This window comes from Suncus etruscus, chromosome 4, assembly GCF_024139225.1.
Source record: "Suncus etruscus isolate mSunEtr1 chromosome 4, mSunEtr1.pri.cur, whole genome shotgun sequence".
NCBI lineage: Eukaryota > Metazoa > Chordata > Mammalia > Eulipotyphla > Soricidae > Suncus > Suncus etruscus.
Genome location: NC_064851.1, coordinates 38641537 through 38659796, shown reverse-complemented (window position 1 = coordinate 38659796; position 18260 = coordinate 38641537). Strand labels below are relative to the sequence as shown.

The window sequence follows — 18260 nt, the reverse complement described above, 5'->3', positions numbered from 1 at the left end:
TACTCCTGGCAGGCTTAGGGGGCCATATGGGATGCAGGGGATCAACCCGGATCCATCCTGGGTTGTCCGCGTGCAAGGCAAATGCCCTACTACTGTGCTATTACTTTAGCACAAGAAAACTATAAATTTGCATAGAAAACAATGTATGAGATCTTTAAATAGGTAGTAAATAAAAAGGTAAAATTATAAATTTGGGGGGTTATCTTTTATTTGAAATTACAATAGTGACTCTAACCAAAGTTTCTAGATTTCTCTGGCCAACTATCCTCTTTCCAGAAAAATGCCCTTCAGTGTGCTCTTGGAAATCAGCCTTCTTTATAAGTAAACAGACAAAATGTACCTCCCAATTTACCAAGATTGCTATCAACTTAGATCATTTCATCAACCCCCAAGAATGCTATTACTTTGGGAAACACTCTCTAAAAAGGATTTTTAAATGTCCATTCATGACCCATTTTCATGTAATGAGTGAAACATGGATAAGTATAACTGTGAGCATATCAGAGACATTATATACTTTATTTTGAATTAATGTTAATTGTTTAAGGAACTTTTTACTGTTGTCATATTTTCATAGCCCCTACATTTACCTATAAAAGTGAAAAAATAAGACTGTAAATCATCTCATCTATGGGTTTTAAGAAAAATTAAGGACATTATTGTAATAATGCCCAAAAAACAATAGTGATGTGGAAGGACCAGCTCACAACATGAAACTCACCACTAAGAGTAGTGAGTGCAGTTGGGAAATAACTACCCTAACAACTAACATGACTAACTTAATGAGTGAGAGAAGTAAAATGCCTGTCTTGAATACAGGCATGGGTTGGGAAGGGGGGGGGCATTGGTGGTGGGGATATTGCACTGGTGAAGGGGGGTTTCTGTTTATGACTGAAACCCAACTACAATCATGCTTGTAATCATGGTGCTTAACTAAAGATTTTATATATTAAAATAAATCATCTTTAGAATGATTTAAAGATTAAATTAAATTCTGCTTAATATGTTGCCAATTCTCCTTAGAAGTAAAGTACAAGTAGAAAATAAATATGCATATACCAACTAGTTTTTTTAGGTGCCAACAGCTAAAACTAAAGATAAATGCCTTGAAGGGAGAGAATAAAAAATAAATATAAATGCTTTGACACAATAGTAAGACTGTTATTCTAAAACAGGGTGAGCTAGGAGCTCCTGGAGAAGAAGGTCTTCAAGGAAAAGATGGATTAAAGGTAAATTATATCTTAATATGTATAAAATAGACATGAAATCTTTAAATTATGAAACAAGTAATCTGATGTGCTAACTAAAAAACATGCGTTTTATGTGTAATTATTTTAGTACTTTCTCTTTCTTATACAGGGTGCTCCAGGTGGAATAGGGCTTCCTGGAGAGGATGGAGAAAAAGGAGACACAGGATTAAAAGGGACTACAGGGCTCTTGGGTACATCAGGATTAATGGGCCCTCCAGTGAGTAATTCTGGGTTTATTTTCAAATATTCAGTAAGCTCAGTGCCTTATGTGCGTACATTCACACAGATAAACTTGCACAATTACATACGTATATGGGAATATGCTCATACACACGTAAATCCTGAGCACATCTAAGTGTGGCCAAAAAACGAGAGTGAAATAAAAAATTTTGGAAGCAAAGTAGATAATACAGGGCACTTGCCTTGCATGTGGGGAAAGTATGGTTTGATCCCTGGCACTTGTACCCCAAGAAGCACCAGTAGTGACCCCAGACCACAGAGTCAGGAGTAATTTCTGAACATTGATGGATTTGATCTCAAAGGCCAAAAAATAAACATTAAATTATCACACCCCATGTTATCAAGTTTTATAGGTTCTTTGTATTTTGGGGTTTTATCATATTTAATATATGCTATGGATAAAATATGGCAGTATTTTATCTGCTTCTCATATGGATAAAGTCCATAAAATGTGACAATGATTGGATTGCAAATGCTTTTCCCCATACCATTTATTGTCTTTTATTGATGGTTTTCTTTACTGTAGAGAATATTTCAGTTTGTTGTCACAATTGTTTAGATTTTCTTTTGTTACTTATGCTTTTGGTGTCATATCCTAACGTTTGTTGCCTGAGCCAGTGCTATTAAGATTTCTCCTATACTTCTAAGAGTTTTTTATTTTATTTCTTTTTCTGTAAGTGGTATAAAATAAATATTCAATTTCATTATTTTGCATATGCATATATTTTCTTTATGTCATATATTGAAGTATCATAGTTTCTCTGTTAAGTATTCTTAACTCTTATATGAACTATTAGTGGATTATATATACTTTGGTTTATGTCTGAGCTCTTAATTCTGTTCCTTTGGTTTGCCTATTTCATGCCACCACTATGCAATTTTGCTAAGTATATTTTTATTAATATAGTTTGAAGTCAGAAGGCATGAGGCTCATTTGAAAGTGAGACATCCACTTGGTTTTTAAATTTGGATGTGACTAGAGACTTTGGTCTGTGGTTGGGCAAGTTCACTGTCCAGGATGTATTCTTGGGTGGGGTTGTGTATTCTACAATTGGGCAAGATCACTGTTTAGACTTCTTGCCTAGACAAGGTCACAACTTTGCATTTGGCAATATGCAAGGGAGTAAGCAGGGTACTGCTGCTAGATGTGACTGTTGACTGGGCAATGCGGCAAGGTGGTCTCAAAGCTAAATTACAAAGCTGCTCAGAATCACTCTTCAGCTCTGCTCAACTATTGTGCAAGTCTTCTAACTTGACTTCCTACCTGAGCTAGACTATAGAATGAGCCTGGAGGTTCTCTGGTCAACTTTCCTATTCAAGCAGTATGAGAATCGATACTGCTGTTAATTATGTCTGCAAATTTGCCTCTTTGCCAGGTAGTGCTATACCATCACTCAATGGCAGGTATAGCCCTTTGGCTGGGGACACAAATCAATCAGAATTGCCAAGTACACTTAATAGACAGGGCCACCAGTTCATTCCTAATGATGAGTGCAGCCACTAACCTGGATCTCTGTTCATGTGTCAGGTGAGCAATATCTGAACATCTGAAAGAACTCTTTTTTTTTAAATGCTTCATTAATGACATTTGTTATATTCTTCTATAGATAATCTTTCTGCCATTTTACTGTTACTGTTTCATCTTCCTTTTCTTTTATGTCATTAATAAGAATTGACATGATTTATCCCAAGATTACTCTCTTTACTCTCTTTAAGTATCATTTTCTTTAATTATATATTCATAGCTTTGGAATGCTCACTTATGGTTCTACCAGAAAAAAATTTTTTCTTTCCCTCCTTGACCTGAAAACTTTATTCATCCTTTTAAAATTACATTATCTTATAAACCTATAAGTATCTTTCTTCAGAGTTAATAGAACTTTTAAAAGCAAAGGTCCTGTCTTTATAATACCTGTAAGCCATAGTATTCTGTAGTTTGATAATCCCACATGTGGGTTTTACTAAATATTAAATAAATAATCAGTAAGACACCCTATAAGCAGGCTGGGAGTCAGTGTAGTAACTAAAAACTCTTAAGTAGTATATGTATATTTTTTTCTTTCTCTAGAAAAATCTATATTTTTCTTTCTCTAGTTCACTGAATGTCTTATCAATGTTAATCATTTTAATTATTTAATTTAATTACCATGAGATACACAGTTAAAAATTGTTCCTGATTCTCAGGGTTGGAGCAATAGCACAGTAACAGGGTATTTGTCTTCTTGCACTCTGAAGGTCCAGGACGGACGGTGGTTCGAATCCCAGCATCCCATATGGTCCCTCGAGCCTGCCAGGAGCGACTTCTGAGCACAGAGGCAGGAGTAATCCTTGAACGCCACCAAATGTGACCCAAAAACCAAAAAGAAAAAAATTGTTCATGCTTTTGTATATGAAAAAGTAATTGTAGTATGAACAACTTTGTAACCAGAATGTTTGAGTTTCACTCATACAATGTCCTACACCTATATCTTCATCAGTGTACCTTTTCTGCCATCAATGTCCTCAGTTTCCCTTCCACCGCACTGCCTTCTGCCCTGCTTGCCTCTGTAACAGGTAGTTCCACCCCCCCCGTCTCTCTCTGTCTCTCTGTCTCTGTCCCTCTCTGTACCTGTCTCTGTCTCTCTTTCTCCTTTCCTCTCCTTTTTTCCATTTAGACACTGTTTTGAAAACATTGTTACTGAAGGGGTATCATTCAGAGAAGGAACCACTATGACAATGAAAATTAGAAATGATCAATGAGGGCCAGAATGATAGTACAGAGGTAGTCTGTATGGACCCAGGTTCAATCCCCATCATTCCATATGGTCCCAGAGCCTGCCAGGAGCGATTTCTGAGTACAGAGCCAGGTGTAACCACCCCTGAGCTTGGCTAGGTGTGACCCCCCCAAAATCAATGATATTCTAAACCTGGTCATCCCAACTTTATTTTCTAAAGACAAAGAATAAATATCTAATCAGAAGAATACAATAAATACTAAAGATGAAGTACAAACTGGAGATATTTCATCATTCTTTTTTTTTTTTTTTTTTTTTGGTTTTTGGGCCACACCCGGCGATGCTCAGGGGTTACTCCTGGCTGTCTGCTCAGAAATAGCTCCTGGCAGGCACGGGGGACCATATGGGACACCGGGATTCGAACCAACCACCCTAGGTCCTGGATCGGCTGCTTGCAAGGCAAACGCGCTGTGCTATCTTTCATCATTCTTATCATTTACCAATGATTATCATTCCTTGGACAACAATGAAAACAATTCAGTCTCACTTCTTTCCCCAAATTATAATAATTTACCCATATATTTCAAAGTAATGTCATTTTTCATTATTTCATTAACTTATTTTTAGTTATCAAAATTTCACAGACTTTCACAGAATTTCACAGGCTTAGCTCAATTCTGTTTGTGTATAATTCTCATCACTTCTACCACTTTCAATTTTCTAACTATCTTCCCTCAAATTAACACTTGAAGGATGAGGATGAACCTAAAGTGTAACCTGAATTTTAGCAATAGCAAAATAAGATACCCCCCCACTGGATTTAGAAAAATATTTTTAAAAGGTCAATTTCTTTTATGAGCCTCCCTTCTTAGAAAACTATGATTGGACATTCTACTCAAAATGATCTTAAGTAATAACATTGATCAAGACATTTTATTTAAATGTCACCTTTTTATTTATTATTATTATTATTATTATTATTATTTGGTTTTTGGACCACAATGGTGATGCTCGGGGTCACTTCTGGCTATGTACTCAGAAATCACTTCTGACTTAGGGGACTATATGGAACGCCAGAGGATAGAACCTCAGTCTGTCCTGGGTCAGCAGCATTTAAGAAAAACACCTTACTGATGTGCCACCACTCAGACCCCTAAATTTCACTTTTATATTTCAAATAATCCTTCCAATCCCACAATATAACTGAAAAGAAATATTAAACCTTGAGCCCAGAGAAAGTTGAGTCTTAACAAGATAACCTCATAGACAATGCCTAACAGACAGAGCAGTGGCCCAAGTGGTAAGGCGTCTGCCTTGCACGTGCTAGCTTAGGACGATTCCCCGGTGTTCCACATGGCCCCCCAAGCCAGGAGCTATTTCTGAGCGCATAGCCAGGAGTAACCTCTGAGCATTACCAGGTGTGGCCCAAAAACAAAACAAAAATAAAAAGGCACAGGTAGCTATCATAATAAACAAGTGCTTGTTTCACTTATTCTCAGAGAAACACAAATCAAACTATGAATTATTACCTCAGACATGTTATAATGACCTATATAAAAAGACTCAAGATAGCAAATTCTGGTGGAAAGGATTGGTGAAAATGTAAATCAATCCATCCTTCTTAGAACATTATATGAAATTTTCTCATATAGCTGTTCAGTGAATGACAAAAGCAGAATAATAACTGAAAAACTTCATTTGAACACTCACCCCCTTAACCTTTGTTATCAGCCTCTTTTGTTTGTTTGTACTGACCTCCAAAGAAATCTCAAGTTAGTCTAACTATCATTTGCACTTTGGATGCAGCAATAGACATAGTTGCTCTTGCCTCTAAATTTAGTGGCTTCCCAAGACTCAAAGAGCATTTTGCAGAAGCACTTTGAGCATGAGTCATTTCCCAGCATATCTGTTTATTCATTCAACAAATATTTATTAAGAGCCTACCATAACACAGTGGTAAGCCACAATTTATGCCTTGTCCACATCATTTTTGCAGTTTGCCAAGCTTTGGAACACAAATTTGATATTTCCATTTTTATTTCCAACTAATGAAAGGAATACTGTATTCAATTATTAGCCATTTTAGAGCTTGCAACCCAGCTTACTGTGGATCTCACATAATACCAACCATTACTGACCTGCAAATTCACATGACATGACATCTAAAGTATTTTAGCATTTTTACTAAAAAACAATTTATACTGAGATATTTAGTCAACTTTAATTCAAAATGCAAATTGAAAACATGATTGCCCCTCATTCTCCCTGAGTTTTTCTTTTCATTTCTTTTTTTCACCCACAGGTCAAGGATATCTCTATAGAGACTGGAGAGATAATCCAGCAAGTAGAATGCTTGTGTATTCATGTGGCTGAATTGAGTTCAACCCCAGTACCACATAAAATTTCCTGAGCCTCATTAAGAGTGATCCCTGAACACAGAGTCAGGAATAAATCTTGAGCACCCCGTGTGTGCCTCAAAAAAACAAAAACACATGCCAGAGTGATAGCACAGTGGTAGGGCATTTGCTTACTGGATGGACCTGGGTTCAATTCCCAGCATCCCATATAGTCCCCCAAGCCTGCCAGGAGTGATTTCTAAGCACAGAGCCAGGAGTAACCCTGAGCATCACTAGGTGTGGCCCCCAAACAAAAACAAAACAACAACAACAAAAGAAGGTCTCTTTAATCCTCTTCTCTAGTGAAAGTTTGAGAATCTCCTTGACAATGTATTAGATTTATTTTAAGCATTTAAAATCCAGTTTATTCATTTAAATGTTGAACCCACCATAGCTTATAGAATTCATTTGGATTTACTCATTTATATTTTAATAATGAAATTAATGTACTGCAATAAAATATATTTTTCTTTTTGGGGAGGTGCTCAGGTGACACAATGAGCCCTCCCAGCAATTCTCAGTTATTTGGATCAGCAGGTCACTGTAAGCATGTAGGGATGTGGGCTTCTTGAACCGTGTACTGCCAGGAGTACTGCCAGTACTCAGAACTGTGGTGCCAGGAATCTTGCCACACATAAGATACGCACCTTGATCTCTACACTATCTTTACCACCCTCCAGTATATATATATATATTCCTATTAATAAAAAGAATTCTGTTTATCATGGTAAATTTGCATATGTAAACTTCACTCTTTGGTACTAACTAGTTTTGTAAATGTTTTAAAGCAAATGAACAAACCTTGAAAATGGTTTTCATTTTAACTTAGGGTTCAATTCAGTTGCAATATAAGTATTTAAAATTCCTTACTTTTCTTTAATTCTTTCTTTATTTTTTTTTTTTAATATTCAGGGGCCTGAAGGAATTGTGGGAGTTCCAGGAGAAAGAGGTCATCCAGGAAAAAAGGTAATTTTTTTTTTTTTGGTTTTTCGGGCCACACCCGTTTGATGCTCAGGGGTTACTCCTGGCTAAGTGCTCAGAAATCGCCCTGGCTTGGGGGGACCATATGGGACGCCGGGGGAACAAACCGCAGTCCTTCCTTGGCTAGCACTCACAAGGCAGACACCTTACTTCTAGTGCCACCTCACTGGCCTCGGTAATTTATTTCTCTTGATTTATCTATTTTTATTTATTTTTATTTTTTTATTTAAACAAATTTATTACATAGATTGTGTTTGGGTTTCAGTCATGTAAAGAACACCACCCATTTCTTCTAATTTTCCAGGGTTCCTTAGATTTCTGTGATGGTTTATATTTTCACTGTGTGTGAGATAATAAAGAACTTAATTTTGGCTTTTAAGGGACTATAAATTAAAAATTTTTTAATCTCTGTAATTTTTTGAAAACAAATTTTCCAGTTTGTAGTTTCTAAAAGATCTTGGCCCTTTACTCTGTTCACAAAAATTCTTTTAAGGACCTGGATAAGAAAAAGGCAAAAGGAAACAGCATGCTGCTATTTAGTAACAATTTCAGTAAGAATTTTAAAGGAATCAAATGTAATTATTCTAGGATTATTAATAATGTGTTTTCTAATTTGAAGAAACTAATAAGCTTAATTTACATATATTGACTAAGAAACACAACGAATTTATTTAAGTTACTTTTTATATTTTACTAAGGAAGCCAGCATGATAATTTGAAATTATTCTAGTACTACCTTAATAAATTATTTTTTCATTATACTACAACAGTTCTGAATGTATTTATTTCTATTTACTTCAAATTATATCATATTCTAGGTTCCCAAATAGACTTATATCATTTTTTTCTATATATAAGTTGGGAAAATATAAAACTTAATGACAGATAGAAAAACATGAGATAAATTTTAGTTGAAAGATGCCTATCATACTTATCAAAATAATCTCAATACTGAAGGCTTTTATTGTTATATACTTTTCTGATTCACTAATGACAGTTTATTTCTTTTGTCTACTTGATTATCAATAGCAATAACTTAGTTCCAATTTGGAAAATGAATTACAATATTAAATGTTGTTTAAAAGCAACTATAATTGACTGATCAAGAAAAATCTCCTTTTTTCCTAACAAGAAACAAACTAGTTTTAAAATATAAAATTATATAGCATCAGCAACTACTTAAAGCAGTCTCCAAACCATTAAGTATTTAAAACTTCATATTAGAGCCTATTTGCATTCAGCAGAAATTTGTGGTATTAAAGTTCAATATAAGTAAGACTTCTGTTAGTATCTATGTTGTTTCATCATAACAGTTAATACATGCATGGACATATCCTTACATATATACATAATAAATTAGAAATTTTAAAAGGTTAATTGTAATTTAATATGAGTATCAGAAATTTCTTGTTTGTCTGACCAGAGTATTTTTTAGGAGTACTTTTCCCAAAATTTATGACTATCTTCAAGATAAGTTGGGTGGTAATGGTACGTTATTATTGTCAGTGACTGTCATAGTTGTAAGTTTAATTAACATTTCTATGAATGAAAATTTATGTATTTAATAGCCTTAGAAGTCATTTGGCTATATTCTATAGTTTATAATATACATATAACTGTTTTTTTATATTTCTATTTCTTACTAATGATTTCCACAGGGTGACAAAGGACAAATAGGGCCCACAGGAGAAATTGGAAGCAGAGGTGATCCTGGACAAATTGGGGAGAATGGTCCTAAGGGTGCCAGAGGAACTAGAGGTGCTGTGGTCAGTATTTGTTTTGTGTCCAGAAATGAGTTCACTGTGAATGGAAAAGAAATGTATCCATGTCCTTAAACCTTCATCGCTTGATTAATTTTACAGAGAAAGCAATAGCTCATTGAAAATAATCTACCATCATGGGATGTGGAGAATTGTAAGCATTCCACAATACTTAAATGGCTTAGTGGTTTCTGGACTTGCAAAAGGAAAGAGGAAAAAACTTAAAATGGAAATAAAATATGAAATGAGGTTTTAAAAGATCTGATTATAACTCCTAACATAAGTAGGAGAGTTTGTGCGCCTTGCACTTAAAATCAGGATTAAATATCTATACAAAGTTATGTTGTTGTGGATGACAAATTGCTGTAAAAGTAAAGATTACTTGAAAGTGAATTTTCTTTATATGTGTGTGCATATCACACGCAGTCTGAAGATTCTTTTTAAAATGGCTTTGATAATCTGTGAACTTTAATAATTTTTATTTTTTGCATGAGATTAATACAATATTGAAAACAAGGGTATTATACCTATAACAACAAAGTGATGTTACAAATATATTTAAGTCTGATAAAAATTAGAGCATTAAAAGTACAAAATATTTGAGATTATTCAATGCATTATTTTTATTGTTTCACAAGATTACACACAAAAATGCACTTGTAATTTCTACATATGTTTTCTTTTGTTTGTTTGTTTGTTTTGGGGTCACACCTGTGATAATTCAGGGTTACTCCTGGCTCTGCACTCAGGAATTATTTCTGATGGTGCTCAGGGAACCATTTGGGATGCCAGTGATCGAACCCAGGTTGGCCACATGCCGGGCAAGCATACTATGCACCATACATATAATTTCTAGATTCCCTCCTGACTCAATGTTAATATGTACCTAAAATACTACTATGAAAGATATGTAAGCCATTATGTAAAAAAATATGTTTTTAAACAGAAACTTTCTTTGACTTACATGTATTATTATTATATCAATTATATTATATGTTATGTTATGTCACTATATTACGTTATGTTAGTTACCTCATTATGTTAATCAATTTTGTCTCTTGGATAAATTCCTACAAAAAAAAAAAGAAAAAAAAAGAAAAAAGATAAATAAAACAGAAAAAAAATAATTTCTAGATTCCATATAAATTTACAGCTACTAAGCCAAGGCTTTGAAAAATATTGCATATATTTTGTCTGGAGGGTTTTTTGCCCAGGCCCACTTTAAATATACCATTTTTGCTGTTCTTACTAATTTTAGTCTTTTTGGTTTCTTTTTATTTAAATTACTAATACTTTTTGGTCTTAGTTTATACATTCAGAAGCATTATACAATGAAATTAATTTTAATAAATGTGATATCTGATATGTTCAAATAGTGTTGCCTTTGTAGTAGATTACTACTTGAAATTCTTTCTGACAATAACATCTACTTTTTACATTTTAACACATTGTCCCCAAACAACTTGTCAAATGGATATCAAAATTTTCACTCTGCAGTCAACAATTGTAAAATAAAAATACATGAGTTGTGAGATCACCCCAAGCACCATATTTATAAGCCCTTAAGCAGATGGGTCTGAAGAACGAGTATAGCTGAGAAGAAATAATCAACCAAGCCAGTCAGGAAAGGATAATCATGGCTCTGTGGCCTTGGCCTCATGTTCTCTGCCTCAGCCCACTAGCCAGAACCCTCTTTCTTTATTTATATCAATTTCCAATACCAGGAGTGAGCAGATTGAGACAGACGAAAGTATGATACAGTGAACGTTTATATATCAAAGGAAGAGATTTTAGGAAGGGGAAGTGTGGGAAACACCTTTGTTTGGGGTTCATAGCTGGATATCATCTTACAAACAAAAATTTATATTACTCTGTTTTATGTTTGCCAAATAGATAAAAAAGAAAACATGCCATTTTTTGCTTCTATTTGCATTTATCTTATAAAATTTATATATTTCCTTAGGTTGTAGTTTTATTGACTTGCAATAACTCTTTTATAGTTATATATTAATTTGTTTTAAATATATTTTAAAATATGTGATAATTATATCTCCCTTTGTCTTTTATCTTTAATTTTATGTCTTTTGCATGCTAAAAATTTTCATTTGTGCATAGTCAAATCTTTTGGCCCTTTATTATAGCTATCTCTAGGCTTTCTTTCTTTATTAAAATACCTGTCATGCTTAGGAATATAAAGTATTCCTTTGTATTTTTAATATTTTATAGAATTTCTGGTCAACTCTTCCAGGCATATAGCCTTTCTTCCAACTCCCAATAAAGTTATCTAAGCCAATTGTCTTTTTTCAAAGTTGATAGATAGTGACATATTGTCAGTCTATTTCACTTTTTTGAAATGTTAGGCATATCAAAGATGGATATAAATATTCCTTGGTATATTTCATTTTCTTTGTGTGTGTGTGGTTTTTGGGCCACACCCGGCGTTGCTCAGGGGTTACTCCTGGCTGTCTGCTCAGAAATAGCTCCTGGCAGGCACGGGGGACCATATGGGACACCGGGATTCGAACCAACCACCTTTGGTCCTGGATCGGCTGCTTGCAAGGCAAACGCCACGGTGCTATATCTCCGGCCCATATTTCCATTTCTTCTCTTTCTTCTCGTTAGTCTCCTTTTTCTGTTCCTGAGTCAAATATCACTTTAAAATAATTACTTTAGTTAATATACTGTGACAGTATTTTTTGAGATCTGTTAAGGCAAATACTCCATTAAAGATTTTTCAGAAAAACTGGAGTTGCACTGTTTTTATTGAAATCTCTAAAACCAACCAGAAGAGTAGATAGTAGTAACAAACTCTATCAGGCTTCAATGTCTGATATTCAGTACATACATCTACCACAAACTTTGACAGATGAAAACTACATTTCTAGAATTTGCTAAAAATCTTCAGGATTCTGACAACTAAAAGATTTTCTCTTATGCTGATTAAGGATGTTTATCACAAAAGTGACCTAAAGACCCAAAGACCTGTTTTGTGAACTTTCATAATTCAGAAAAAAAGTTGAAATGGAGTTTTGGAGTTACTATTCCAGACTCTTTAGAATTTCATATTAAAAAATGGAGGGAATAAAATAAAATAGGAAGGTAAAAGTTTAAATAGTATATTATTGTATTTTTTAAAATATATCTAATATTTACTTTGTTTTTAGGGACAATTAGGATTATTGGGACCTAATGGGGAACCAGGAATCCCAGGATATACGGTAAAAAATTTTAATTGAAAATAAGAAAATAGATATGCATTTAAATAATGTCTATATATTCTAAAATATGCGGACTATTGTAGAATCTTCCTGCTAAGTCTTTCTAACACACTTAAGTCATATTGCAATATGAAATTATCCTTTTTTTATGTGTGTTAGGGGTGAGGCTTCACCCATATGATGCTCAGGATACTCAGGGTTCTATCCCAGCAATTCTCAACCAATCAGGCAAGCTATTTAATGCAATGATCTGAGGATGCAGCACTGGGTTGGTCTTTTGGTGCCAGAGATTACCAGAAACACCCCCAGAGTTGTTTGGATTGTGCCCTCAAAGCCACTCCCACTGTTGCTGAGGGCCCTTTATGCCTCTCCACATTAACTCTCAAGGAACAAGGTAGTGTCAACAATTAAAACAGAGATGAATGCATGCAATGCATGTATCCAAAATACTGTACCCTCTCTATCCCAGTCCTATTTTTTTAATCAGAAAAATGTAATATTGAACTGCTTGAATTTAGTAGCATAAAGCATGTGCAGCTGAAATAGAGAATATCGACTTATTTTTCCTTTTGTTAGGGCCATCAAGGCCAACCAGGACTTCCTGGACTGCCTGGACATAAAGGAGAAAAGGTATGTGTATATACTAACATTTGGCGGGGGAGATGTTTGGGCCACATCCAGCAGCACTCAGAAGTTACTCCTGGCTCTGCACTCAAAAATCACTGCTGGCAGGCTCAGGGGAGCACATGGGTTGCCGGTATTGAACCTGGGTCAGCCACATGCAGGGCAAATGTCCTACTTGCTGTCCTATCATTCTGGCCCTGTTATATTTACATCCTCAATTAAAAATTATGTTCATTAATCTTTGGTAAGAATTCATAGAAATAGAGAATATTATTTTAAAAGGAGGATAAAGGAATCAATCTTCCAGTTTAGTAAGTATTGCAAATTCTAGAAAAAATATTAACAAGTATCTGGGGGATAAAATTTACATACATTAAAATGTCTTTAGCTTTCAATATGGAAGTGAAATAATATATGTGAAAGTACTTTGTTATTACTGAATATTTATCAAAGTAAAATTAACTCCTAATATTGTTAGAGTAGATTTAATAAGTCATCACAGTATATTTATAGTAAAATTTTATGGTGTGTTACAAATTATAATAACATGTTATATAGGCCAAGGAATAATATTAAACCATGAAAAATGTGAAATCTTGCCTACAATCTGAATAGAACTCCTGGAGAGATAGTCAGAAAGAAAAAAAGAAAATGTGTATGAATTATTGTATGCTGTTTTTAATATTCTCCATTTTAGAAAGAATTAGTACATTTTGTAACAAAAAGTAATTGGATACATATTTTAACTCGGTGTTTATATAAATCATATTTTTATTATAGGGCTACCCAGGAGAAGATAACACAGTCTTAGGACCACCTGGGCCTCGAGGTGAACCAGTAGGTCTTTTCCTAAAATTATATGCAGACTTGTATAACTGTTTTATCTCCATAAAAATTAATATATATCTAATATATCTAATCTAATATATCTAAGTAACAAAATAATATTGGTGTTTAAGATAAAATTCAGTAATGATAAAAGAAACATAATACCAATTTTATCTTTTTAAGTAAATTAATTTTTTAATAACATGATTTTAGGAGACAGAAGTTCTAGGATTAAAGAGTCTCACTAAATTACAACAAATACGTTAAAAGTATAACATCAAATATCTAGCTGAGTTCTTTATACAGCTACTGTTCAACTGATGGCTAACCATGAATGGACTTTTCAAGGCTTCCCTGCTTTTTGTAGTACCTCTGTGATTTTCTATATGGCCTCTGACTTTTTATATGGCTTGGGTCGTCTCACAGCTCTGTGATCTCAGAGTAATCAGACATATGACAATCTGATTCAAAAGAAATTTTTTCCAAAAGACGAAGACAGAAGCTACCAATCCAAGACAATGGTGATAGTGTAATTTTCTTTGCATGCAGTTAATTAGAAAGAATCCCAAATTAGGAATCCAAGAGGTAGTATAAGAATAATAAAGATATTATTTAAAAATAAATATTTATTTTAAACTAAAAAAAAAATCTTAAAAGAATGAAGGTGCTTGTCTTATATCCTATGATTAGAACTTCAGAGCATTACTGTGAAACCGTGAATACCCCAGAGGTCATTTCTAAACACACAGCAAATAATAGTTCCTAAATATGTCTGGGTGTGGCTCAATATTCCACTCTTCTCACAAAAAAATAATTTAAATCACTTTAACATTAAGTGAGAATGCATGCTATTTGGATATCTTGTGTAACTATGTTTTCTTATCTGAAAGTTCACAGCTCCAAACTGGACTTAATTTCTTCATTATTTTCTCTAGAACCATTATTAAATTTTTAAATATATTTCATTTGAAGAGATTTTGATTATATTATTAGTATTATTAAAATTCAATCCTTTGAGACTTCCCAGTGGAACTAAACATATTATTTCATATTTGACTTCAGATTTTGAAAATCTTCATACTTTCTGTGTCATCTGCACCTACAAATACATAGATAGAGCTGTGAAACTCTTTCCATAGGGTTCCATGGGGCATCAGGGTGAGAGAGGAGAGCCTGGAGAAGAAGGATACAAGGTAATAATTGTAAATTTGCACAATTCATTTCTACCATTGAGCAGAATTTTCTGTGATTCTGCTCAGTTTCAAATGCAAGTAGATGAGGTCATTGAAATAATAAACTAGTTGGGGTAATTAATAATGCTTTGTGTTTTTTTAAAACACAAAATCTCACTTTTGGTACTTAATGTTCCTTCTTTCTAAAATCATCATCTTTTTCCTTTAATGTTGTTCTTCCCCTCTTTTTTAACTTCTCGCCTGAAATATTACTTCCTTAGAGACCTGCTTTAATTGGCCCTTATATTCATGAATTTATATCATTTCTACTGTACCTATGTTATTCACTATTTATGCTATAGTACTATCTCTATTATCCTGTTAAACCTATCTTTTATAGAACTGCTTTTCATATTGTTTTCTTCTATCAAAATTTATGGTATATGAAATTAAGAGTTATGTATATCTTCTTCATGGCCTATCTCCAACTTTTTAGAATGTAAAATGTCTGGTATAGTTTAAAAATTTAATAGCATTATCTAATGGGTAATTAATATCATTATAACATCAAGTTTTATATCATTTGTTCTCCCATTTCTAGAAATTGGGATCAATTTTATTAATTAAGATTATATTAAATGTTTAAAATTTATTTAGTATTATTTTATTAGCTTGTTTTGTGTTGAGCAGGTTATATATTCCTACCTTCTCTCTCTTATTTGTCTATAATATCAGTTTCAAACAAAATGAGCATCTGTAAGCTCCCTCCTATAAACTCCTTTGCTTATAAAATTCTATCTATGCTCACACTGTGATATAATTTTTACTTAAATAAATCCTGCCTACTCTTTGATAGTTCATACTCCTTTTCTCTTGACTCTGATTAGCTTTCTCTTTTCTGTAATCCTATTGTATTTATTGTTTATCCAAGTCATTCAACATAATATTTTACCAATTTCTATATCTAGTTATTTGGTTAATTATTTTTAATATCAGGTATGTTAGTTAATTTAAGTATAACTGCTTTCTTTCCTTTATCATATTTTGTGTTGAATCCAGTTTGAAATAATGCATGAAATGTATATAAACAAAATTCATTTTAATAATAAATTGGTGTACTTTTTCATTCAGAAAAACCTCTCCTAAAAATTGTTATGATCTTGTCTGAAATGGAGATTTAATTAACCATTGTGGATAGACAACATACTGCCTAGTAACTGTTGTTATTAAGCTGATTTTCCAAATAAGAAATACAAAACTTGGAGCCGGGAGAGATAGCACAGCAGCGTTTGCCTTGCAAGCAGCCAATCCAGGACCAAAGGTAGTTGGTTCGACACCATATGGTGTCCTATATGGTCCCCTGTGCCTGCCAGGAGCTATTTCTGAGCAGACAGCCAGGAGTAAACCCCTGAGCAACGCCGGGTGTGGCCCAAAAACCAAAAAAAAAAAAAAAAAAAATACAAAACTTGACTTTTACTCACAAATATTCTTTTTGCAATGTGAAGTTCTAAATATTTGTGAAATATTGAAGAAAGTTCTAAATATTTGTGAAATGTGAAGGAAGTTCTAAATATTTGTGTAATGATTATTATGGCCATCATACTTTTTCTATTAGCAAATAATTTTATTCTATTACCAACTAATACAATAGTTGTACCTAAAATTATTTCCTAATTCAAGAGTTCTATTGAATTTACTTAAAGAATAACTTTTCTTTGATCTATGGCCTAAATATATCTTCCCATAATTTGAGAAACTTTTTAAGCTTATTTAGTTTACTTGTTTACAACTTCTCCACACATAACTGAACATTTAAAATTTCTATGTAGATTCCATAGATAAATTAGCACATTTTTGCAAACAACAAATTTTCTTAGAATCAACACTCTCAAAAAGGAAAAAAAGGAAAAAATGAAAAAGTCAATGAGCAATCTTCACCTGCTTACAGTAGAAACACATAGCCTCATTATTCTGGATAGTCCACAAATTCTTTAAAAAGGCTTCCAATAAAAAAATTTTTTTTTCTTTCTTCCCATCTGTGTTCTTGGGCTTAATGGTCATGTTAGAGTTATTTTGATAATGATGTTTCTGTTCTAAACAGTAAGTCCTTTAATGTCAGACAAATATGTTAGTTTTATTTCTTAGATGTTTAAAAGTCATAAATGATCCACACATGTCTCTGTTATGTTTTCACAAGCACATTTTAAAAGCTAAATTTAAAATTTACCATTGTAAAATATGCAATTTGAAGTCATTAAGTGCTTTTGCAATACTAGGCAACCATCACACACTGTTAATTCCAGAACATTTATATCACCCACAATGGAAGCCCTATCTGCATTAAGCAAACATTCATTATTTCTCCCAAACTGTAACAATCACTATTTGACTCTTTATATTAATTTATAAATTCTGTATATCCTATGTAAATAAAATTAGATAATATACTGTCTTATTCCTCAGTGTGTTCACAGAAAATAAGATTTTCAAAGTTCATCCATGTTTTAGACTCAATTTTCTTTATTACTTTTTATGGTTGAAAAATAAGTAAGTTTGTAAGAACATTTTTGCATTCAAATATATTAGAATTATGGTATAATCATAATTATCTAAAACAAAATGATGCTGAAATTTTTGCTTTTATTATTAACGATTGAGAAGTTTTAATGTAGTCATCATTTTTCTTTTAACATATTCATCAAGAAACTAAAAATTACAAAAGTTAAATGCCTTGATTATTATCATCAATTAATCATTGAGTGTTGTTATACATATCATTGTGCCAGATAAAATCTCCAGTCACTCAATATACATTTATTTGTCATGATCTGAGAGCAGAGCATGGTAACATTAATATATAAATTATGTAACATTCTAAACACAGTTCCTGCCTCCATAGATATCAATTATAATAGTATACAAAATAGGAATCACTAAAACTAGGTAAAGTATTTCATAGCAGTGATCCAGAACTATATATGTTAGCTAGGTAAAAAGAAATTCATATGAAGATTGAGAAAGCCAGAGACATAGTAGGTCTATCATCATCTACTATGACAACACCATTTACATTTAAG

At 33.1% G+C, this 18260-nt stretch overlaps 1 protein-coding gene across 1 annotated transcript in view; it reads left to right on the top strand.

Moving 5' to 3' along the window:
• Positions 1-18260, top strand: part of COL24A1 (collagen type XXIV alpha 1 chain) — a 319520-nt gene that overhangs the window by 216215 nt on the left and 85045 nt on the right. Inside the window, exons 36-43 of the mRNA XM_049772551.1 lie at positions 1176-1229; positions 1360-1467; positions 7513-7566; positions 9240-9347; positions 12506-12559; positions 13136-13189; positions 13964-14020; positions 15151-15204. Of these exons, the coding sequence (XP_049628508.1) occupies positions 1176-1229; positions 1360-1467; positions 7513-7566; positions 9240-9347; positions 12506-12559; positions 13136-13189; positions 13964-14020; positions 15151-15204 (543 nt within the window). The remainder of the gene's footprint in view (positions 1-1175; positions 1230-1359; positions 1468-7512; positions 7567-9239; positions 9348-12505; positions 12560-13135; positions 13190-13963; positions 14021-15150; positions 15205-18260) is intronic.